Consider the following 25,257-nt stretch of genomic DNA (forward strand, 5'->3'; position numbering starts at 1 on the left):
ATGAAAGATAATGGAACACATCACATCAGCAGGTAGTCATCAGTGTCACAGAAGGAATGAACTTTGCGATAATTCGATATCTAAAATGACAAAGGAAGTTTCTTTTATGAAGGGATTTGGGATATTTTAATCTTAATGTTCTGCCCTACCTTCAAGTATCTTACTAAATAAAATAATAAAAGATTAGCATTAAAATTATACAACATTACAATAATGAATTGATACATAACACACAAATGTAACTTAATTATAAAACATTTAAAGATATAAAGCAAGCTAGACACCTCGCAACCGAGCCATACCAAACAAAAAGCTATAATGAGTGGCTTTGTAAGGGAGAAAATTGGGAGGGATTTTATGGATGCTAAGGTTACAAATTAGATTAAAATCACTTAAAACAATAGTCTTTGTTCACTACGTTATAGCTTTGCCATTGTGGCGATAATTGGTACGTCATTTAACGGATTGTTAACCTGTTCAAGTTCGTATCGAAAGTATTTAAGTCATTAATATACTTGTTTTATGGATGGCTAAATAAATGTGCAGCAGTTATAAATAAAATCCGTAAAAGTACGATAAACGATATTATGACTTAAAGTATAATGAAAATAAATCAGAATAGTGAGACAGATAGAGAGCATAAAATATAATAATAATAATTCGAAACTAAATTTTTTACAGACAAAGTAATTCCATTCAAACTGTCTACAGCAAAAAGAAAAATAAAACTATAAATTCAATACAACAAAGACTGAACTTTCTGATAAGAGTAAAAAAAAAAAAAAATGCCTAGTTAATCAAACATCTTAGCAATCCTAAGAATAATTATAATTGTAGCAATAATAATAATTATAGTTGCAGCAATAAATTAACAAATATCAACATCATACAATCATACAAGCTCACCAAATATACATGATGACCTCAAATTGCTGCAATTCAACTAAAAGCAAAAATCATAGCTAAATAAACAATTCTTATCTATTAAAAACAAAACTTCATTAATAACACTGCAAACATGCAAATGAATAACATACATTTCCGAATGACATAGTTTTCTAAAAAATCAAAACAAATAGTGATGAAGCAAAGTGTTTATTTTGTTCGTTTTTTTCTATGATACCAAAAAGATATCATAGAAAGAAGTATTAAAATTGATCAAGCAACAAATATTAAAATTGATCAAGCAACAAAAATAGAAATGACTTGCCAAAAATAGGAACGGAAAATAAACAAACATATTGGACTGATCCAAATTCATAACAATAGATGCATATAATAGTAATTATAAAACAAAAAAAAAAAAAACGAAAGAATCATACCTGCAGTGTGTAAGCTTAAGATTATAACATCTAAAGACAATTCAGGTTGATCATTGATAATTAAAAGTGGATAAAAGAAGGAAGTTGAAATACATCCAAATGCACCACCAATGAAAAAAGACTGAATGTAAATGATCAGATCATTAGCACGAGGAAAAGCTATCTCGAGGCATCCAATATAACAAGCAAAATTCAATATCAAAAGTAGTTATAACTATAAAAATAAAACATCAAAATTGGTGTAATACAGGGTTATAAATTGACCGCTACCAAAAAGCAACCTACAAAAGCTGGAAAAGTCAAAAGAGTAATCATCGATAAAACGGATTTATCTTAGATCAAAATAATATAATATACATTAGTAGATAATAGATATTAATAGTTAACAATATTAATAATAATTTTCTTAAAAGTCATTCCACAAAAAAATATTCATAGTAATTAACCAAAATAAACGAAAACAAATTATAAGCAATAAAACTAGAGATAAACAAATAATAGCTTTATTGCCATAGATAAAATAAAGAATAAAAAGAAACCAAATAATGAAAACAAATTGCCCTTATAAAAGGGACAGATCTTACATTTCAATTAATTTACAAAAACCAAATATCTTTATAAAAAATAAATCTCAGCCAATTTAACATCAAATATTCGCGGTAAGAAATATAATTTAAAATACCAAAATTAGGAAGCTCGTAAAACAAAAAAGTCAAGCAAATAATATAAATAATATAAAATTAAGACAGAAATATATTATTATTTAACGAGAGGAATTAAACGTTTTCAAGGATAAGTTAAATTTATTAAAACAATTTACCGTAATCTTCAAGCAAAATATAATTTAAAATTATCAGTGATTGCTTTTTATTCTAAAATTTCATCATCTGAGATATATGTTGCATCTATAATATCAAAAATATATAACAATAATATATATTCATTGCTTAATTCAAAGATAAGCAAAGTTATACTTTTGTGTCAACAATGTAACATTTTTATATGTTTGCTTGTAGATTTTATAAACATTTGATTTTTATCTAAAAAAAAAATTGATTTATACTCAGATAGCAATGGAAAAATTTACAGAAAAGAATATCGATAGACTAAAATGTTCTTTCAAATGCAAAAATATCTTTACAGATTTCTTCATCATCAAAGCTTCGATAATTCAAATTCCATATCAAAATTTAACATCAAATATTCGCGGTAAAAAGAATTTTGAAATAAGGAGTGGCTTATTTGAAATAATAAGGAGTGGCTGTATTTACCACCGTTTGCAGCCACTCCTTATTATTTCAATCACCTACTGCTATTTGTAACTAATTCCTACCGTAACCACTTGCCAGTAAAACTTAAATATGTAAAAGACGAAAATAAATTTTCATTGATTCTGAAAAGATATAACCCTACAAACAGTCTTTAATTATAATTAAAATTTATTGATTGGATTTGCTACAACCCAAGTCATTTCATGCAAATTCATCTTTAATGTATTACTTTTACATAATATCGTTTTAATTATACTTTGAACAAATTTCTTAATCTAACTGTTCCAATTGGGCAAATAATTACTTAAATGGTTACAGTAACAGGTGGTTGCAGCAACAGGTGCCTACAGTAGCAGGTGGTTGCAGTAAGAGGTGGTTTCATGTGGTCACTGCGGCAAGTGCAACCAGTTGCTATCAATTTTTTACCAAGTCAACTTTACCAATTTTATATTTGCTGACATTTTTTAGAGTGTACATGTGCAGTTTAATTTTGGTATCCTATGCTTCCAGATTCCTGATATTAGAAAATAGTATGATACCTTGTAGCCTTGCTAAGTATATTTCGTTGCTGTTCGTGTAGTCTCTCCGAAAATGCATGCAATGTACTAATTAATAGTGACAGAAAAAAATGCAATTAGTGCAGTTAGCAAAAAGACGGGTATGAGATTAAAATAATCAAGGAAAAAAAAAGATATTAAAATAATGTAATACACAAATAAGAAAAAATGGAAATTATTGAAAATGCGAGCTATGAGAATTAGTTTAAAGAAAAAATTAAAATTAATTTAAGAAAGAAACAAAAAAGTGAAAGGAAGTAATATTTAGGGAAAACTTCAATCAACTAAGATTTAATCAACAAGAAGCATTAGTTGAGTTAACTTTATAAGAGTTATAAAAAGATTTCGTAAAATGATATATATAACAAAAGAAAAAATATATATAATGGCATGAAAATAGAATTTTTTCAAGAAAAATATGCGAAAATGAAATCAGTGATAAAAAGAAAGAAAAGGTAAGTTGCTAAAGAAGAGAGACATTAGCTGTGGTATTGTACAAAAAAAGCTAATTCAACAGAAAATCAGGAAAAAGTCAAGCTATTGTAAAAAGGTAGAAATAGACCTGTTGCAAATGAAACTCCCAGTTGTTATTGCAAAAAACAAAGAAGAAAAAGGTGAAATGAAAAAAAGAAAACAAATAATACTGAAAATTAAATAAGAAAATAAACTATAAGAAACGAAAAACAAAAATATAACAAATAGAACAGATCCCGTAGACGATTTTGCCACTAATGGAACATAGGACAAAGGTATAAATAATAAAGAAGAAAGAAAGAAAAAACCAACAAATGTTTAATAATAATCTCTTTAATAATAATTTACATAATTTTAAATGAAAATATGTTTATTACATAAATGGGTGGCTTATAAGCGTATTTAAAAAACCAGTAAACCTTAAAGATGCAAAAGAGAAAAATGTCGATTGATATAAGTTAGAGAATACTACGACGAGCAAAACATCAAAATCCATGCCAAAAACTTACTCAGTCAGTAATACCTCCTGTGAATGATTTCACAAGAAGGGTAGAGCAAAGGAATTTTCCAGAAATGTTTGATGACATCAAAGTAGCCAGAATATTCCAAGTGATCGCCAATGATCACTCTTTTACTTTTGTCATTAAAGTATTATTCTCTAACTTACACATCAATATTTTCGTCTTTTACATATTTAAGTTTTACTGGCAAGTGGTTACGGTAGGAATTAGTTACAAATAGCAGTAGGTGATTGAAATAATAAGGAGTGGCTGCAAACGGTGGTAAATACAGCCACTCCTTATTATTTCAAATAAGCCACTCCTTATTTCAAAATTCTTTTTACCGCGAATATTTGATGTTAAATTTTGATATGGAATTTGAATTATCGAAGCTTTGATGATGAAGAAATCTGTAAAGATATTTTTGCATTTGAAAGAACATTTTAGTCTATCGATATTCTTTTCTGTAAATTTTTCCATTGCTATCTGAGTATAAATCAATTTTTTTTTTTTAGATAAAAATCAAATGTTTATAAAATCTACAAGCAAACATATAAAAATGTTACATTGTTGACACAAAAGTATAACTTTGCTTATCTTTGAATTAAGCAATGAATATATATTATTGTTATATATTTTTGATATTATAGATGCAACATATATCTCAGATGATGAAATTTTAGAATAAAAAGCAATCACTGATAATTTTAAATTATATTTTGCTTGAAGAAATGATATATTTTTAAATGCAAAATGGATTCATTGCCATATTGAATTTTATACTGAAGGCTGTTATTAGTTAAATCATTCTATGTCGTAAATCAATTGAATTGCTATCCGATCAAACTGAAAGTAGGAAGAAAATATGAACATATGAGATACATAGATTTGTAACTGTTGTGAATTAATTAATGTTAGACATATTGGCTTTCAGCTTTCAGTTGTGATTTCAATTATTGCACCAAATTTTTAAATGTTTCTAATTTAAGCACAAACACAATTTTGGCCCAAAAATTGCAAATGTTTCCTTCATTGCATATTGAAATGTACACTGATTTTTTTTTCTAAGATTTGTTTCAAATTAATATGTCCGTTTTGTGTTTATTTTGCTTTCAATGTTTGCAAATTACCATCTAAGTTCAAACTTTTGTTCTCCTCATTTTTCAATTTCAAAAATTTACGCTAGTAATTGAAACAGGCCTTGTCCATCGTTCAAGCATTCGTTATAATAAATAAATTAGATTCTAAATAATTCTTGTAAAAGAAAAGGGTAGAAAATTTTATCGATTCAAATTAATCAAATTTCTAACTTTTTCCTCTTTTCCTTTATACATTCTTTTCCAAGAAATTATGAAATATTGATAGAAAAATTAGTTTATTTACATTTCGTATTCTTAGCCTTGTTTATGTAAATCAGACCGTCTGTTTCAATTTGGCTAGATGCTAAAGTAACTAGATCATGTGACTAAATTAATGGCCAAAAACTATATGTGTACTGAGATAATGAACCATTTAACCTGGCATCTCAAAACGTTTTTGAGTAGCATTGAAATAGACAATCAAAGTTAATAAAAAGTTTGATAAAAAAAATCTGTTGCGTTATCATGATAACATCCCCACAGTAGTGATGATTTCTTCATAACATATGTATTCTCACACATATGTATTTTATCATTTTTTTTTTTTTGTATTTTATCATTTTTTTTTTTGAAATGAAACTATCATTGCTAAAATCAAATTTTTGATATTTATTAATGACATTTTCAGTTAAATCATTTTGCATAGTTTGTCTGCTATTCGACAACATAAATTATCATTTCATTCAGTAACACATTTTGAATAAACAATATATATATATATAGATAGATAGATAAATTTTAGGATAAATGATATATAATTGGATGAATGAGAATGATTCATGAAACACCAAAAGAGAAGTGATATGCATAAACTCTTTTAGGAATCATAACTACACAACCTATTATTATAACTTAGATTATAAATTACAAAAAACATAAGACTGATCTGCTCTGGCGCAGAAGAGAGCCATAGAGAATCGGGAAATACTTTGGTTAAAGCGAATAGACCATCGAGAAAAGTATCTCTGGTTCTTTGGATATGCAATAATAACATCCGATACGAAAAAATTTCTGTTTACGGCCAATATGTGATGCAAGAATTTGATTAGCATTCGAGTAGTCATATAAGAATTTTGGTGACAAAAAGAACCTTGTTTTCATGGGTGTAATAGTAATAAGATTTACAATTACTTTTATTTTATCTTTGTGCAAAACATAAAACTGAGATGTTAAATATATACAACTGCATTTCGTGAACATTTTGTCAGAATCGATAAGCAAAGTGCTATGAAAAAACTGAAATTTTTATCATATATTAGAAGTGTTACAAATAATATGACAAGAAATTTATATTTGACAAAATTATTTGCACTGAAATAAGTATATACTTATTTCAGTGTAATAGAAATAATGTTTATTTCTTGTTTTGGCCGGCCACTTTTCTCAAATGTCGGTACCTGATTAATTTTTTGCACTACACTAAAACCTTCTGTTACCTGAAAAACAAAAAACAATAATTGTAATATTTCAAGTAGATCAATAATTAGTTTTGAATCAGAATGTCTTTTAAAATAAATGCAAAGATTCTAGTTACTTGCAAAATGCTATACTGAAGAAATCTTTCCGAAAACATTTTATAAGTTAATGTTACAATTCCAAAGCACACTACTTCCATAAGTTACACTTTTATATTAATAATAACTGTAATAAAAATGACATCATTCGTAATAAAGTGGCAAAAATACTGCAGAACAAAATCAACTTCATTCATTTCTATGCCTGCGTAAAATCAAAGTAACAATACAAATAACAATACAAACCTGTCCGAAAAGGGTATTCTTGCCATCTAACCAATCTGCAGGAATAACTGTAATGAAAAATTGAGATCCATTGGTATTCGGACCTGCATTTGCCATTGAAACCATGTAAGGTTTATCGTGTCTAAGTTTGGGATGAAATTCATCCTCGAAATCTTCACCCCAAATGGACTGACCACCAGTTCCTTTACCGGTAGGGTCGCCAACCTAAAAATATCTGCAGTGAGAAATGAATAAATCTGACATTAGAATAATAGAAAATTAGGGAAAAAAGTGATCTATACGGGAAAATTCAAAAAAAGAGTCAGTTAAAGTGACATAGTATTTTTTTCTGTAATTGTGCTGTTTCTAATTATACTATCTGAAAAAAAAAAAAAAACTCGGTATTTAAAAAAGTTCAACAAGACATAGTTATCTTCTTTATATAAATTAACAGCGTTAATGACTATAGATTTCTTTTTACTTCTTCAACTAATTATTCGAAATAAAATATATTTTCTACACTATAATCAAAATCAAATAAAATCAAAAAAAAAATTTGAAAAATAAAATTACTTGAATCATGAAACTTTTAATTACACGATGAAATGTGTGACCATTATAGTAACCTCGCCTTGCGTGAGTGCAAAAATTTTCTACAGTTTTTGGACATTCATTGGGAAATAATTTTATGTGTATATCACCGAATGAGGTATGTATTACTGCATGTTCTGTCACTTTACTATCAATTGTATCACTCTGAAATTGGAAATTTTAGAACTTTCGCCTAAAAATAAACATTTGAGAAGAAAAACAAACAAACAAGCAGACAAACCAATTAAGCGCCCCCAATATCCTAATTAACGACTGTAAATACCTCTACAGCTGTTATAATATCCTCTTTCCTTGGTTTTTCATTGAAGACATCCCGTCCCATACCAGTACCGTCTGCATCATCACTTTCATCGGTTGAAAAAGGCTCTGCATTGGTAAACAAATAAAATCTGCCTTTCCGATATGCACAAGCAACCTAAACAAAGAACTGAAAAAACTTGATAGATATGATATAATATATTATGAATAAATTACAAAAGCCTTACCAACATAGGATCAGGCTCTGTTTTCTTCAGATTTGGATTTGTTGCAGCCACTGCATCAACTGTCACTGCTGCTCCCTATAATGGAACCAAATGATAACAAATGCTAAGAATTCAAATATTTCATGTATAAGAGTATACTGTTAATGTAATCTTTTTTGAATTAACAAAGATTTCTCAATTCTTTCAATAAAATATGAAAAATAAAAAGAAAATCTCAATTATTTTAGTTCAATTATTATTTTAGTCCATGAAAATAGATTCATCCATCCAGGAATAAAAAACAGACAATCTATGAACAAAAAGAAAAAGTTAAATAAACCTGTAACTGTCCCTTGAAGTATGGTACAGCACGACAAAGTGAGACACCCAAAAATCGCATATTCTCATTTTTGCCAATTTCACGAACTATTTCATCGGTGTATAAGTTGTAGACCTAGTGAAATAGAAATTATGAAATGAATTATCAATGTCTACTTTATTTCTAAAGCATGACTTTTTTTTTCTGACGATGAAAAAGAATGAAGTGCAGAAATCAAAAAAGACATACGAAAAAACTTACTTTGATCCCAATTGGTGTAGGATAAATAAGAAAATTACTGGTTTCGTCAAAACAAATCGATAAATGCTGGAAAGTATTTTCATCACGATCCAGCTCTTTTTCCAGTGCCACTCGTCGATTCCATTCCATATTTTGTAAGCCGTAATTTCTGCAATTAGATTGTCGGAACTATTTTATCATTCACTACAGTGCATCTCGTAATGGAAATTAACTATATGACATATTAACAGCTTTTAAAAAATTTCCATTGTGCTCTTATTAAGTGTCATCATTTTTTCTTTTACATCATGAAGATATGACAGAGAAAATGATTCCGGTCATTTTGAGAAAGAATTAATATGTAGTTGAATCAATACAAATCAACCTGTACAGTTACATCAAAATTTTACATAAATGATCATCTCCTCTACTTCCTCCTTATTTTCCTCATTTCAAAACTTACTTATTAGCTGCAGCTTGATCAATATAAAACCGCATTGTTTCATCGATGACTTTTATCAACTTCCCGCTAGCAAAATCAAATATTCGGATACGTCGATCTGCTCCAACAGCAGCAAATAATTTTCCATTTGGTGATATCAGCAAACAACGTGGTGGTGCTTTAACCTACAAAAAAAAAAACTCCAAAATCAACAATAAAAAAAGATTTTGTAAAAACAATTACAAAACAAACTTTATTCTGGATTACATCTCTCATTGTTTATCGGCTTGACATAAAATAATGAAACGATTCATAACTACAAATTATGTTAAATAACAATAAATTTAAGACCATCACCAAAGAAACATCTAAGAAATCAGCAAATGTTCAGAAACAAAAACTATATAGAGTAGTGAAAAAGTAGAAGGAACATATGTAATGATCCATCCTATAATTTACAAAAAAATAAATATACTGACTTTAACAAATTCATAAAGATCAGTATCCGTTTTATACGTCCACTTCACGTTATCCGGAAACTGATATTCGCGCTTCGGACCAGACCAATATTCCAACATTCCTTTTGTATCAACAGAAATAGCACAATCAAAATGCAAGTTATACTAAAAATATTAAATCAAATAAACAAATACAAAAATTATATATGTATATAAATTATAATCACTAACAAAAACGATTTTAAAATTTTTAAATTGGATATAACGATAGTATGATATACCTCGATAAATTTCACAGAATTTGAATGGATTTTATCTAAAACATGAATTGGTCTATCATCGCCTTTGCCGTCGTAAATGTAGATTTTCCCTGAATCTGAGTCTGATATAGCTAACGCCTGTATAACATCATTTCCTGTAATTACCAAAAATGACAAAAATTCCCCAAATGATTGATTATTCATTAATTAAACTGGTCCACTATTTGATTCTTCAGTGTAAGAGAATAATGAATAAAGAAATTTAGAAAGCAAAAAAGTATTCTTAAAAGTGAGGCAGCTGCAATTTTAGATGACAATAACTGAGTAATAACTCAACTACAGAATTGAAAGCATTTAATTACTACTAACCCTGATGTATCCACGCAGCAGTTCTCGGAGCAAATTCAGTACTAAGCATATTAATCATATCGAAATTGGATATATCAAATATCTTCACTGACTTGTCATGCATACAAACCGTTGCCATTAATGTCCCGTTATGATTGACCGTTAAGTGAGAAAAAGCATCTGCAGTAAAACATAAACTGAACATTTGTTTTGAGACATGGCAAAGATCAGTTTCCAGAATGGTGGCTATAAACATTCAGGTGCAATGGCATTCACTTAAGTCTTTGAAGCACTAAACGATAAAATATAAAGCTTTCCTTAGCTCATGACATCTCGAGAAATGCCTGAATAATCATAAAGATGATTAATTTGTTTGCTTTAGCTTTTTAAAACACTTCCGCAATCTCGAATATACTTCTGGAAAAAAATTGGCTGTATTTTGCATCATTCGACAATTGCAAGCGATAAAAACCAAAGACTACTATTTGCTCTACTATGGAATCATATTTAGTAAAATCAGACTAACGGAGATGGCATCGGAAATGTTTGACAAATTCAATTCCTTCACCATGTTTTTTCTTCCAGAATTTCAAGTGCCCATCCTTGCTTGCTGTTATAATGAAATCTGTTCTAAAGTAAATGTGTCCTATGTTGATTTGAATCAAATTGGAGCTGATTTACTTTTGAAGTAATTAGTGGACTAAAGCATAAATAGTGCGAAAAAGTTGTTTAATTGCCCTAATTAACTTAGTAAATACACAAACCTGTTTTAGTATCTAATTTGCATCTAATGATATATTATACTAAAGAAGATATTATGAAAATAAAGAAAACTGAAATAAATTTAAACAAAATTTTTTAAAAAAAATGTAGAATGTAAATTTACGCGGTTGCAATGACATGAGTTATCGTATCGCGGTGCATGAATGATTTCTCGTATTGAGTAGCATGTGGTATTGAACGTAAATATGTTTCTTCGTAAGGAAGTACTGCAATTTACACAATAAATTCAATTATTTGTTACGAAAAATCAAACTGAATGGAAAACAAAAATTGCCAGAAGAGACAAATAAAATGAAATATAATAATAACTAATAGGACCAAAATAATAATAATAATAACTGCAGTGATAAGAACAATAATATTAAAAAGAATAATATTAATAATTGACAATACTAAGATTATTAATAAAAAAGAATAACAATTAATAATAGCAATTAATAATAATGTTAACAGTAGCAATATAATAATATATTTCTTCTGTATTCACATTTACTCCCTCATCTGATAATGTCGTAATAATCGTAAAAATGAATTCCTACTAAGAGTATAAATAATACTTAAATAATTACTAAACAACGCTTACCTCTCTTCTTTTTCAATCCAGAACTGCCTTCATTTCCATTATCAGCATGCGAATCTGTCACATCCATTGACGCTACCACTTTCCGTTTCGACATTCTGGAATAAGTAATTTTTATGCTTATACTCTATTGATTACATCTGTGCAGTGCTAGTTTTCATAACCAACAGTATTTAATTAAAACTAATTGGTTTTGAAATATATTTAATCATAATAACAATAACATATTATTATAATCAAATACAAGTGAATAATAACAATAGTAATACATCATAATTATTATTACGATTACGGATAGCTTAATTTAAAATCATAATAATACACTCAATCACAATTGACTGATTATTCCTCATATGATTTGGCTATTATTAATTGCGCAAAGAAGGGTTTTCGTGGAATTTTAACTAAGATCCCTTATTTTTATTGATATTTATAATATTCCATCTGATTTATTCAACAATTAATAAAAATATACCAACCGCATTTCTAATTTTTTTTCGCTTTTTGAAAAATAATCCTTGTAATCTCATCGAACAGGGTCATACAAATGATTTAAATTGTTCTAGATTTTAGTCATAATTCGTGTTAACATTTAAAAAATTCACTTCAATAAATTAATTACAACTGTAAATGAAACAAAACCCCTGAACCACCATTAACAAATGCAGCAAAAATAACGAAATGCATTTGGCATTTTGAATTCAAACCTTTGACGCAGAAAGAGGAAAGTTGGGTAGAATAATTTGCCTTCGATTTTATTTGATTTTGTACGATGTTTCTGATATTATATTATATATGGAGGGGATTTATGTGATATCTTTAGTTATAGTAAAATTGGGTTCGTTTTCAGTAAGGTATGTACCATAGATTTACAGTCTTAATTCGAAATCAGGAGAAAAAACTTTTTTTCACACTTTTTGTTTTCCCGAGAAGCAGCTGTGATAAACAATTACAATTATAATTTATCGGATTTATGGAAAGCTGAGCAAAACTGAAGAAAGAATAGTACTTACATAAGCAGTAGAAGGAATATACAAATACAATAACCCAAATATACACAATGAAATTGAACATTTTCACAATAATTTACTCTTCCATAGGTAAATTGCTTAAATCAATTCTAGTCATAATTTGCCCTAATTCTTTTTCTTTGAAATCCGCAAGATTATTTAAGCAATCACTAAATTTTGTTGAACAACCTGTTGCTATGTCACGCGCTGATATAAACATCGTCACACCGTCAATAATAATACCAATCCCAATGGCACCACGTGCAACGCCCCGCATCAGTGTGCTTCCAATCTGACTCTGTAATTTTTCTTAAATATTTTTAATAAATAACTTGCAGAAAGCTTGACCATTGCTTCAGTCACAGTATTGTTTAGTACTGAATATTTCAGTACCTTTGCAGCTGGCTTTACCACTAGATTTCTCTACTTCCAATCAACAACTGACAATTCTGGAGTTTTTTGAAAGGCTCGAATATAGAGAAGACATAAAAATTTTTCAAACATTCAAAAAAAACAAGTTACCACTTGAATTCCAACACTTCGTAAGCCTAAAGCGGTTGCACTTTTCGCACCACTGGCGCCAATTTGAAGTCCCAATGATGGAAGGTCATTTGTTGCAGTATCCATGGTCCGGAAAGTTCTATCAGCTTGTTCGTTTACTTCAAACTAGGAGAGAAAAGAAATGATAATAAAAAAAAAAATAAAATAAAATGAAGCTGTTAAAATGAAGAAAACTGAGGAAATTACAATCATGAAAAGGGAGCAATAATGGTGAAAGAATGACTGCAAATTGTCTCTGAACACAGCATAATTTGAAATGTTACATCTTATGCGAAATTTCTAGACTAATGGAAAAAACTGTCCTATTTATTAATGGGCACGAAAGATCAAGATATGACTCATATGAAACTGGTAAAACAGATTAAGTTGGAAATCTTCAAGATTTTCACTACATTTTCTTCAATGCTCATTTTATTTGAAATGCAAACAACCAACCAAGTTAGAATTCAGTGCATTTTGATAAATGTCTTCAATATCGTGCATCAGTTCGATATCATATTTTGACAGTGATTCCACCTTCTTGACCATATTTCGAAAAAGTATGAATTCGGTCAGTTGCGTCCCCAAATTTGTAGCCGTAGCAAGTCCAGCAATAACCAATCCTACACAAAAAAGCTCTAAGACTGATCTACATACTCACTACTGATGATTTTAACATTGTAGTCTATTTCCTAGTCCAAAATAGATTCCGTTCTAATGAATTAGTAAATTTGAAAAACGAAAGAAAAAACCTCCAACAAGTAACGGTGGATATACAATAGTTCCAGCAATTGCTGCAGTACCACCAGCAATACCAACTGAACTTCCCGTGATTGTAGAAATGGTACAACTTTTTTTAACACATACCGACTGGAAGAAATGATTTCAATTAGGAATCACTGATCCTTACTTTGTCAAAAAGGCATTATTTGAGCAATTTGAATTGATAAAACAAGTAAGTTTAGAATCAATATTACTAAGTTTGTTTTCACCATTATGATATTTCCTACCATAACTCCCTACTACGGTACTAATAATATTAATAACTTCAGGAATCTTATACTTGAAAATTTTATTTTGTAAATATGTACTTTTTTTTTCAGACCGTTACAATGCCACTATTTTATGTATACGAATTGACATATCAAATAAGACTGTACATTTCAATCCAATTCATGGCACTTCATTATTATAGCAAATATGATAAATCGCATATACCTCATCTGCTATATTTCTCAATTCATTGATTAAATTTTGCCGATTTTCAACGAAGGCTTTATAAATACTATAAAAATTTTGGTGTAAATCAGACTTTTTCATACCACTACCATTTCGTACAACATTTTTGATAAAAAACTGAAACAGACAATAGTGTGCTAAATTTTTATGAAAATCGAATTAATTTTGTAAAATCACTGAGGAAGAGAAAGTAGCTATCCTTAGCATATATAAAATAATACTAAACTGAACAGTCTCCACTAATAATTGACATAGATTTTTGGAAAGCTAACAAAGCAAAAAAAAATAATAATAATAATAAATAAATAATAAGAAACATAAACAAAAAAGGTGGCATTTCTTGTTTGATTAATTTTGGTTTGCACCTTTTCATTTTTGGTTCAGTGTTTTGTCTGATTTGAAAGATTGGTATATTATATGGTTTTAACTTTACAAAAGTTAAAATTTTGTTTTATTAAAATTTTGTGGTGATTTTCTTTTTATTTTTTTCTGTTTTTTATCTTTTATTTATTTTTTTTTTTTTTTTTTTTTTGCATGGTTTTTTTTAAAAGTTGATTCCACAGAGCTTTTTTAATTAGTTGCTATTGTTAGGTATACTTTCTTTGAACAAAGTTTTTGTTTCATTTTTTTTGTAATGTTTTTCATTATTTTTCACTTTCATAATCCTGGCACTCATTTTGTTAACTTTATTTACATCACTATCATTGAGTTTTACCTACATCACTAATTTATTATTATTATTAATTATTATTATTAATTATTATTATTTATTATTTATTATTTATTAATTATTATTATTTATTAATTATTATTTATTAATTATTATTATTTATTAATTATTATTATTTATTAATTATTATTATTTATTAATTATTATTATTTATTAATTATTATTATTTATTAATTATTATTATTTATTAATTATTATTATTTATTAATTATTATTATTTATTAATTATTATTATTTATTAATTATTATTATTTATTAATTATTATTTATTTATTAATTATTATTATTTATTATTTATTATTATTAATTATTTATTATTATTTATTATTTATTATTATTTATTATTTATTATTTATTAATTATTAATTATTATTTATTATTTATTATTTATTAATTATTAATTATTAATTATTATTTATTATTTATTATTTATTATTATTATTATTATTATTAATTATCTATATCAATATCACCAAACGATGAAGAGCACAGTTTGGTGATTTCTCATAAAGCGAACAATCCAATCATTCTAAAAACCTTTCGATCAACTTACACAATTACTGTTAGCAAAAAGAAAGATAATAAATAATAATAATAAATAATAATGATAAATAGTAGTGAATAATAAATGACAAATAAAATAATAAATAATAATTTGTAACCAAATGATTCAATTCCTCGTCATATTCGGGAGGCACCATTGTTGATGGTAATTGATTATCCATGCTAAAAACGTATTATAAGCATATAAGTGAACATAAGGAAGCATATGAGATATCCCGGGATATTACCATACACATATTACCGCGACTCAATAACACCACACACGTCACGGCTACTACGGCCTAAACCATTAGGACAAAATGAAATTCTGGAATCTCAATGGTATTATTATGAGAAATTATTGGATGGACTTTAAGTCTCATAATTTTGAATTAATATTTCAGCAAACATAAAAGTTGTTTGAAAAGCACTTTTCATGAAGCTCAAAAATTTCTTAAAATTAATTCATTTGATTGTTTATTTGTCAATTAATGATAAAAAAAATTTCTTAGATGCGTGGCATTTCACGCATCTAATTGTAACATGAAATTGGATGAAGTTATATGTCTTCAATTATGGTAATACTTTAGAATGTTATAGAATTACAAATTAATTTGCATAATTATTAACTTGTGTGAGAGAGTAAAATAAGATTAAATTAGAAATGAACAAATATTTATTTCTTTGATTGCTTTCATCAAAGTTAGTTGTATGGTTATATTAATTCATTTGTTTGCTTATTTGTCAATTAATGATAAGAAAAATTTGAAAGGTGAAGGATAATTTGATCTTTGATATATTTAAATCATTGATATATTCCAGAACATATAACTCAATAATTAAATAATAATTTTATCTCATCAGATGACAATTATATTATCATAATGTCAATCATAATGATAACAAATGACTTATTGAATTAAAGTTAACTTATCAATTGCAATTAAAGTTAATAAACTTTTTTATAGATAAAATGTTTTGACTGTAATTTGAAGTTTTGATTGTTGAAATTTATGATAAGAAATTTGAAGCTATGACTATCAAAATTAATATTAAAAAAGAAGTATAGAAATAAAATAAACAAATCTAATATTTTAATTTTCAACTTTTTCTTTTTTTCTCAAAATTCTATCAAAAAGCATTGTTTAATTATATAATAATTTCTTAGAATAAGAATTATTTTTAATTCCAGAAAAAAGGAAAAAGCAAAAACAAGAGAAAGATTAAAAATATGGGTGATGATTATGAAATTTTGGATCCAATCAAAACTGATGCAAAAACTGATGATGAAGCAAAGACTGGGCCACCATCAACACCAATGTTGTCCAGCATTAAACAGCCAATTAATACTATTGCTACTGGGCCAACAATTGGTGGAAGTAGAAAGGAAAGTGGAAAGAGTAAAGTAAAAGGCAAAGCTATTTTGAGAAAAAAAGATGTTGAAATAGAAGTGGAAGAACAAAAACAAAGTAAGAAGAGTGATAATAAAAGATTATCAGATAAGGTTGGTAAACAATTAGCAGAAAAAGTAAGTGACAAGAAAATCTTATAGCAAAATAATATATAATACTACTGCTACTGGCCCAACAACTGGAAATAGATGAGTAATAGTAAATTTTCCTTAGTCGCTCTCCTCTCTCCTCTCTCCTCTCTCTCTTCCACTCTCCTTTTTTCTTTCCGTCGATTATAACTAATTTTTTAATATAATTCATCAAATGAAATTATTTACAAAAATATAGAAATGAACATTAAGTTTTGCTTATAATAATCAAAAAATTTATTTTGTCGAAATTAAAGTAATCAAAATGGAATCGTTCTTTTTTTCTTAATGTTTATTTAAGAGAGGGAAAGGGAGAAAGGAGGAAGAGGGAGAGAAAGGAAAAATGATTAAAAAGAATAGAAAAAAAATTAAGAAATATTTTTTAAAAAAAAAAGAACTATTAAAATTTTTCTGTTTTAGGAGCAAAAACAAAAAAATGACGATGATCGACTCGAAGATGTTTATGGTAATTATTATAAAGAAATCAGAATTTTTAACTCTTTTATAATATGCTAATTGATGAGGTTGATTTATTGATTAAATAAAATTGTCTGATCTGAATTAGTTCATCTAAATCATTCAATAATTCATTAATTTAAATGTTATGTTTGATCATAATAATTAGTTAAACTGAACTACTTTAATATTTAATTAATTTAATTATTCTTTAATCACTTTTGCAAGTGATAAATTTAGATATATCAACTTAGTGTAATATTACTATCAATTCAATTATAACTAATAATGCTAAAAATGATAAAATAATATAATTAAATATTTATAATAAAAATCTATAATTAAAAGTGAAAAATAAATAAGTGCATAAACTTGGTAAAATACAAAAAATTTACATTTGAAGAAAACGTAAAAAAGTAATCGTGTTCAATTTTTCTTAAAAAAATAAAAAGATAAATAATCTTTTTTAATTTTTCTTAAAAAATATTTACGAAATATGAATTAATATAAAAATAATGGATGGAAAAGGAAAGAAAATGCTTAAAACAATTACAAATAATTGTATGACGTTCGTATAATTCTTATTAGTTCAATTTTTTTCTTTTTTTTTCACTTAATTAAATTCAAATTTTTTAGAATATGAAAGTGCAGTATCATCAATGAGACGAGCATTTCTTATTGCGACAGCATCAGGATTTCTCATCTGTATCCTTCATTCATTATTAGGAATCATTTATCTCGGATGTTTGTTTCATTTCATTTTCTTCAATCATAATTAATTCTTATATTAATTAGGAGCGATTTTTTTTGTAGGATTTATTTACACTGAAAAAAATAGCTTTAAAGTTTTAAGACTTTTTTGTTAAATTAATCTTTTGGATCCGTTTTAAGTCTTCTTTTCAAATCATAGCAAAATATTTTTGCAATAAAATTAATGCCAATTTATGCTTTCTTAAATTAAACAATTTCAAAATTTAATTATGCGTATTGTAAGAGGCTAAAAGAAAGGAATTTTTATAACATAATTTTTAAAAAATGAAAATTATTTCGAAAATTAGTTTCCATTTTACTCATTGCAAGTTTTATTTAGTGGAAAATTTTATAATTTCGTTTTAAATGTATTACTTTAATTTGAATCTCTCAAATTGGGAAATGGTAAATGCATTGTTAGAGTTCAGTGATAAATGTATGATAGCATTATAAGCAAAGAATTTAATTAATTAATTTATTAATTTATTTTTAGATAACAAACAACTTAATTTCAAATTCGATTGAATAAATAATTGATTAGCTCGAAATATCTTCTTTTGATATGAATTCCTTTCATTATTAAATCATATTGTTGTGTGTGTGTTTTTTTTTTTTTTTTTTTTTTTTTGCTGTATCTGAATATAAGAAAAGTCAGTAAAATATTTTGTTGTTAACAAAATATTTTCAGAGACTTTTGAAAAAAAATTAAATGGCTATGAAATTTACGATAATAATAATAAATAAAAAATAGAAGCTTTTTTTTAAAAAAAAAAAAAAAAGGAAAAATTCGATTACAAATTGTTGCAATATTGTTCTGATTTTTTCTTTTATTTTTTTTTTTTTTTTGGAAGGGAAGAGATGGAGGGAAGGGAAATTAAATATTTAACTCTTCTTTATCCATCAATTAATTAATTTTATCAATTTGAATTTAAACACTTTTAAGGTTAGAATATTATTTTGATTTATTGCAATTGTGATCATTTCGTCTTGTTTTATTGTTCTAAAATTTAAGCCATATTAGCAAAGTTTATGTTTATGATTCATATTTAATAACTTCAAAAACTTAATTCTGACACAGTGAAACAACTTCATATCATTTAGCAATAAAATGGAAAGAGAAAGGGAGAGAGAGAGAGAGATAATTAGATCACTAAACAGAACAAAACATCTATTCAGATTGACCTTTAACCTCCTCTCAAAATATGATTTAATTCAATGCTTCTTAGTCAAAAGTGAAGCTCACTTGCAGATATAAAAACATACAATAGCGTTTCTAATTGGTTAGCATTAGATAATCAATTGAATAATGAATTAAATGAATTTTTTTCTTTTAAATTAACACTATTAAATTAATCTTTAACTCTTTAACCTATAACACAAATTATATTCAACAATTAAACAATAATGTATTGTTGATTATAATGCAAATAATGCTTAATCATTTAACATTTTATTGATAAAATTTCGTTTTTTACATATTCTTTTTTACGAGCCATTTGAGTGAAAACAATTTAGAATTTGGTCAATTCGAAAAAATTTAAGCAAAAATTAACTAATTCATATTATATCCTCAATTTGTTGAAATATGTGAAATTTGCAAGATTAAATAATTAAAATGTCAACGATAAAAAAATGGATATAATTGAATATAAAATTGCATTCAGTATTTAATTTCATTTACTAAATTTTTCCTTTTAATTCCAATTCTAAATTTACATAATACTTAAAATTAATATTTAGTTTTATTTACTAGATATTAACTTTACATTCTAATAATTTTATATTATTATGTCATAGATTTAAAAAAAAAAATTGTTTGAAATGATAAGCAAAAACTTTTAATTAAAATTAATTTATGTTTCTGGATAATTTAAAAGACAATAAGTTATCAATGGAATAGATAACAATAAAAAATTTGCTGAAATTAGTCATAAAATCAATTTCCTGCATAAACCGATTGCATAAAATCAAATATTACATCAATTTTTGTTAATTTTTAAATTAATATTTTTCAATTCGAATGCTTATATTTATATCTTACATGTCTTACATTTCAATATTTCAAGTTAATATTTCAACTAGAATTTTCTGTTTTATTCACTTAAAAAAGTTCTAAATTAACTTAAATATAAATTAAGAAAATTTTTGTAGTCAACTACAGCAATATTTAATAAAATTAATAATGTCTAATTTCGTTTGTTAGATTTTAAACTTCAACAATTTTTGTAAAACTGTGAAAAAGAAAATCAGTATCGGTTTTTTTTTTGTCCTTGTAGAATTTTAAATCAAAAAAAAAGAAGAACTTCAGTTAAATGTATTAAATTTAAGTTTCAACCTAGATAAAAAAAAGAAATGTTCATTTGTTATTCCTTCATTTTAAGCAATTTAGAATTTATTATTTCTTTATTTAGCATTACACTCATTTGGTGGTATTTTCACATTGTAAAAATGAATCATATAGTAGTGCGACAGTATATACTTCAAAAGTAATAACTCAGTAGCAATGACAAAGGACAAATTAGAAGGGTAAAGGTCATATTGCTCCATTTCACCTTTTTCCCACTCTTTGACCACTCTTTTCTTTTGCCCTTTTTTCTTCTTCCTTCTCTTTTTATCAATCTCCTCTTAGTTATTTGTTCACCACTTGGTCATTTATCCACTTTCTGGTCACTTAAAGAAGTGGACAAGCGAATACCACACTGCCATCAGCTAAGTCTCATATCGATTCTGGATGACCTCTAATATTTTTTTTTTTCTTTTTTGTCTCTCTCTTTTTATTATTCTTTGCTATGCCAGTACTGAAGCCCTATAGTAAACATTCTATCAACCAAGAATTCATTAACAAGATATCCCGGGAAAAGTTACTGTAGAGAAATGAAAAGGAAGACGAAGTAAAAGTGTGAGTAAAAGGAAAGTAAAATTTTTAGATTAAATTCATTCATCTACTTTTATTTAGACGACTAACTATTTTTTTTCTTGCTAATTCTACTTCATAATAAATTACTAAATAATTTTAATTTAAAATTTAAAAGAATAAATTTTAATCTTGCTACTGATTCCTTTTTTGTTATTAAATTTTATTTTTAGCAATGATAACTTATATAAAAGATTTAATAAATTTAATTTAACAAAAAAAAAAAAAAAACATTTTTAGTGCAACTTCTCCAAAAAAAATGTTCAGTACTTTCCAAACATTTCTAATTATTGCATTTATTGAACAATTTTTAACTCAACCTATCGATGAAATCTCTCCAACACCAAAAAATGAAAATCAGGTAAAAGTTTCAAAATGTAATTAAACATTTTCAGTTTTATTAAAAAGAGAAATTTGAAAATAAATGAATAAAATAAAAATTCTTTCAACTTATCATTGTCAAATATATCATCTGATAATAATATAACACGAGAAGAGGTAATTATTATAAATAAATGTACAATTTGTGAATTTTAGTGATAAATTATTAACAAATATTTTAGGAAGTTAAAAAATCAAAATTTAAATTTCCTTCATTTTTTTGTTTTGTAATTGAATTTTATTTCAATCAAATTATAGCGCAATGTTTAGTAAAACAATAATAAATTATACAATTTTAATTTTCTATTAGCAAATATGCTTAATATGTCAAGAGAAGCAACAAAGATACGATGATGGCGATGATGGAGATGGAATAAAAATTGCTCCATTACTTGAATATGATAAAACAATGGTTGGTGGATTTTAAATATAATTAATTTAACTTTCAATTTAAGACGTTAAACAATAAAATTTAAAAGATAAAAGAAATATTAACAGATCATTGCAATTGCACATTTTTTCTCATTCTGTTCTATGATTATTTAAAATACTTCCATCTAATCTAATATTATATTAGTAATTGTAATTGTAATAAAAAAGCACAATCTAAATTATTTCTTCATCATTCATTTCATTTAAAATCTTTTCAATGTGTATTAGGTAAAATGTTTAATTAAAATGTAATAGAAATCAAATTGAATAATTCAGGGAATTGATAATCTTGATGAAATTGAAAATGAAGTATTACTGATCAATTCAACGGCATGGCTGCAAAATCCAACTGATCCAAAAGATTGGAAAGATGAAGTAGCGAAGGTTACAGTTTCGATTTAAAACTTATTCACTAACAAATTAAATAAAATTGAAATGAATGTTGCAGGAGGTAAAAATATTGAATTATATGCTATTAAGTAATAGATATGGAAGCATAATGACTTATATGTTATTAACAAGAAAAGTATTATATTATTTAATAATAAATATTAAAATATAAAAGACTAATGTGAAAATATCGGGCTAATCTTGAAGCTAACAAATATGATACTAAAGTTAGTAAATGACAGAAAAAAAAAATTTGATAGCTATAATTGTGAATTATCTTTTTCTTTTTTTCATGAAATGGCAAATATGTAATCAATAGTTATGAAAAAAAATATCGAAATACCAAAATGGTTGTTGTAAATTTAAAAAAAAAAAAATCTTCTTTATAAATTTAAAATAATTGCCTGTAAAAGAAAGGAAAAAACCAAAAATTTTTTCTCGTTTTTTTACTCAGAGAAAAAAACAAAAATTTGTAAATTTATCAGAAATTAAAAATTAACTTTTTAAAAAAATATTGCGAAGAATTTTGAATGAAAATAATTGAAATAATCGATGAAAACACTGGAATAATTTTTTTTTTTTTACTTTTATAATAATTGATAAAAATATTGAAATAATTAATGGAAATGATTTGCAGTTTCAAGGAGTGTACCAAACACTTGAATTAAATGAAGCAAACAATCAATTGAAAGCATTGAAAGTGAAGGGGAATGCATTTGAAATGGAAAAAGATGCGAATAAAAGAAATGCATTGAAGAAATGGCATCGTTTACCGATTATTCGACTTCGAATTCATAAAATTGAACAGAGCATTTTAGATGGTGACAGTTTTGGTGACAGCATTGGTGCACTTCAGCACATTGATAATATTCGGAATTTAGCTAATGAGGTAAAGTTTTAATGTGAAATAATGTTGCTGTAGTTTATCTTATTGTTATTTGCATTATTTGATAATAATTAATTGATTAATTAATTAGTTCTTATTTTATTAATTTTTGATTGTTTGAAAAAAAAAAAAAAGTAAAATAATATTATTAAAATCATTATCGTTGCTATTATTTGATTTGCCAAATAATTGACTATTTTGTCAAAAAATCTTATCGAATATTTTTTAAAACTGTTTTAGAGCATAAATTTACAAATTTAAAACTGTTTTAGAGTAAAATTTTAATGTTTAATAACAAGAACTAGAATTAATGATAAAATCAGTATGTATGAAAGAAATTTTTGAAAAAATTTAACAGAATAATTTTTTTTTTAATTTTTTGCTGTGCACCTTAAAAAACAAAAAAAAAAAAAAAGGAAGGAAAAATGAATTTTACAAATCAGAATTGGAAACAAATAATAGAAATGAAATATAGATAACGTCATAAACGGGTATTTGTTTACGATTTTAATAATAATTTTTTTTGTAATTTAGATTTCGAAAGTTCTTCAAGAAGTATACAATTACTATAAGCAAATGGACAATGAATTATCTGAAAGTTACAATATTTTGACGGATATTGAAGATAAACTTAATGCAAAACGTGAAAAAGACGGCAAAGTTAGACGTTCTAAATGCATTTGGTTTATTTGCTATGATTGAAGAAAATAAAATTTCAATTTAATTACTTAGTGATAAAATAACATTTAACAATGCTATTTCAAGTATGTCTTTTTTTCTAACAATGCGTAAATATATCATTTAACATTAATGCATTCAAATTTAATAAAAATAAATAATACATAAAACTTCTAAATTATCTAATTTAGAAATGTTGAAAATTTCTTCCATAACTGCAATGCTTGCAAATATTCCTCATATTTAAATTTTTTTAGAATAAAAGTTTCGAAACTCTAGAATTCATTTACATCTTTATTCATATTTCATTCGTAATATTTAAAAATTTAAAAATGGAAAAAAACAAACTAATTGTTTGCCAAACTTAATATTAACATTATTTCATGTTTTTTTTTTTTTTTCATTCATTTCACAGTTTGTTAATTTAAAAAAAGTTTTTTTTTGAAGAATGGATTTTTTTTTTTAATAAATATCACTCAATTATTAAAATGTTACTCAATTTCGTTTTACAATATTAATTGTGTTAAATGAATTGTTTAATTAAAATGCAGACTTATTGCCGATAAAGTTAATTGTAAGTTAACAAATCAAAAAAAGTTTTTGGTTTAATTGCGCCCAGCAAAGAAACGATAATGCGCAATAGTCGCAGAAGTTTCAGTTTATAATCAAAGTGCATATTATCATGAAAAATACAATTAAAGTTCTTCGTTTTCTGGCAAAAGCAAAATTTAAAATAATAACTTTTTTATCGATTTATTATTTTGTTTATCATTTATTTAGTATGCTAAATTTTTTGAATGAAAAAAAGAGTTAATTTAAGGCAGATGAAAATTCCTACTAGAATCTACTAATTTTTGATAGGTCTAAAAATTGAAATCGGATTTTTTAGAATTGAAACATTAAGTTTAAAATGCAATATAAATTCGAAGTTGGAACTTTTAAAATTGAAAGATAAGTTTAAAATTATAATGCCAGTTTGAATGAATGAATTAATGAATAGGTTTAAAATATTTCAACAGTAATTTTAAATGTAATTTTTTTTAAAAAAAAATTGATTTTTAATAATTAAATGAAAAAAGCGATATCGTAAAAATCAGTATATATTATTATATATTATTAATTAATTAATTTTTTCCACTCTTACAATCTTATTTTGCAACATTATTGCATAAATTTAGTATCAAAAATATTAAAATAATTGTTAAAATAATAATTGTCAGAAAGAAAAGCTAAGTATCTTAAAAAATTTAAAACAAATAT

The 25,257-nt window shown here is 25.6% G+C and overlaps 3 protein-coding genes across 3 annotated transcripts; 2 read left to right on the forward strand and 1 right to left on the reverse strand.

Annotated features, from left to right (window-relative positions):
* Positions 1 to 6,591: 6,591 nt before the first annotated feature.
* On the reverse strand, positions 6,592 to 15,752 carry Bma-cyn-15 (cyclophilin-type peptidyl-prolyl cis-trans isomerase-15, Bmcyp-15; the record flags this gene model as incomplete). The annotated part of the gene is made up of 21 exons (XM_043078759.1): positions 6,592 to 6,699; positions 7,024 to 7,227; positions 7,576 to 7,758; positions 7,877 to 8,029; positions 8,100 to 8,174; positions 8,419 to 8,532; positions 8,659 to 8,806; positions 9,101 to 9,264; positions 9,559 to 9,702; positions 9,819 to 9,952; positions 10,167 to 10,325; positions 10,672 to 10,775; positions 11,032 to 11,134; positions 11,512 to 11,606; positions 11,988 to 12,033; positions 12,708 to 12,816; positions 13,041 to 13,184; positions 13,515 to 13,681; positions 13,811 to 13,928; positions 14,277 to 14,414; positions 15,690 to 15,752. The coding sequence occupies 21 exons, from the start codon at positions 15,750 to 15,752 to the stop codon at positions 6,592 to 6,594; spliced, it is 2,673 nt and encodes an 890-aa protein (XP_042934693.1).
* A 1,049-nt stretch (positions 15,753 to 16,801) lies between these two features.
* Bm9153 (Uncharacterized protein) lies at positions 16,802 to 18,841 on the forward strand (the record flags this gene model as incomplete). Its single annotated transcript, XM_043078760.1, has 4 exons — positions 16,802 to 17,074; positions 17,531 to 17,576; positions 18,203 to 18,310; positions 18,810 to 18,841. 4 exons carry the CDS (start codon positions 16,802 to 16,804, stop codon positions 18,839 to 18,841), a joined length of 459 nt encoding a protein of 152 aa, XP_042934694.1.
* A 2,648-nt stretch (positions 18,842 to 21,489) lies between these two features.
* On the forward strand, positions 21,490 to 22,445 carry Bm9154 (Uncharacterized protein; the record flags this gene model as incomplete). Its single annotated transcript, XM_043078761.1, has 3 exons — positions 21,490 to 21,591; positions 21,922 to 22,023; positions 22,320 to 22,445. The coding sequence occupies 3 exons, from the start codon at positions 21,490 to 21,492 to the stop codon at positions 22,443 to 22,445; spliced, it is 330 nt and encodes a 109-aa protein (XP_042934695.1).
* Positions 22,446 to 25,257: the final 2,812 nt, after the last annotated feature.

Source organism: Brugia malayi (genome assembly GCF_000002995.4).
Source record: "Brugia malayi strain FR3 genome assembly, contig: Bm_v4_Chr2_contig_001, whole genome shotgun sequence".
Classification (NCBI taxonomy): Eukaryota; Metazoa; Nematoda; class Chromadorea; order Rhabditida; family Onchocercidae; genus Brugia; species Brugia malayi.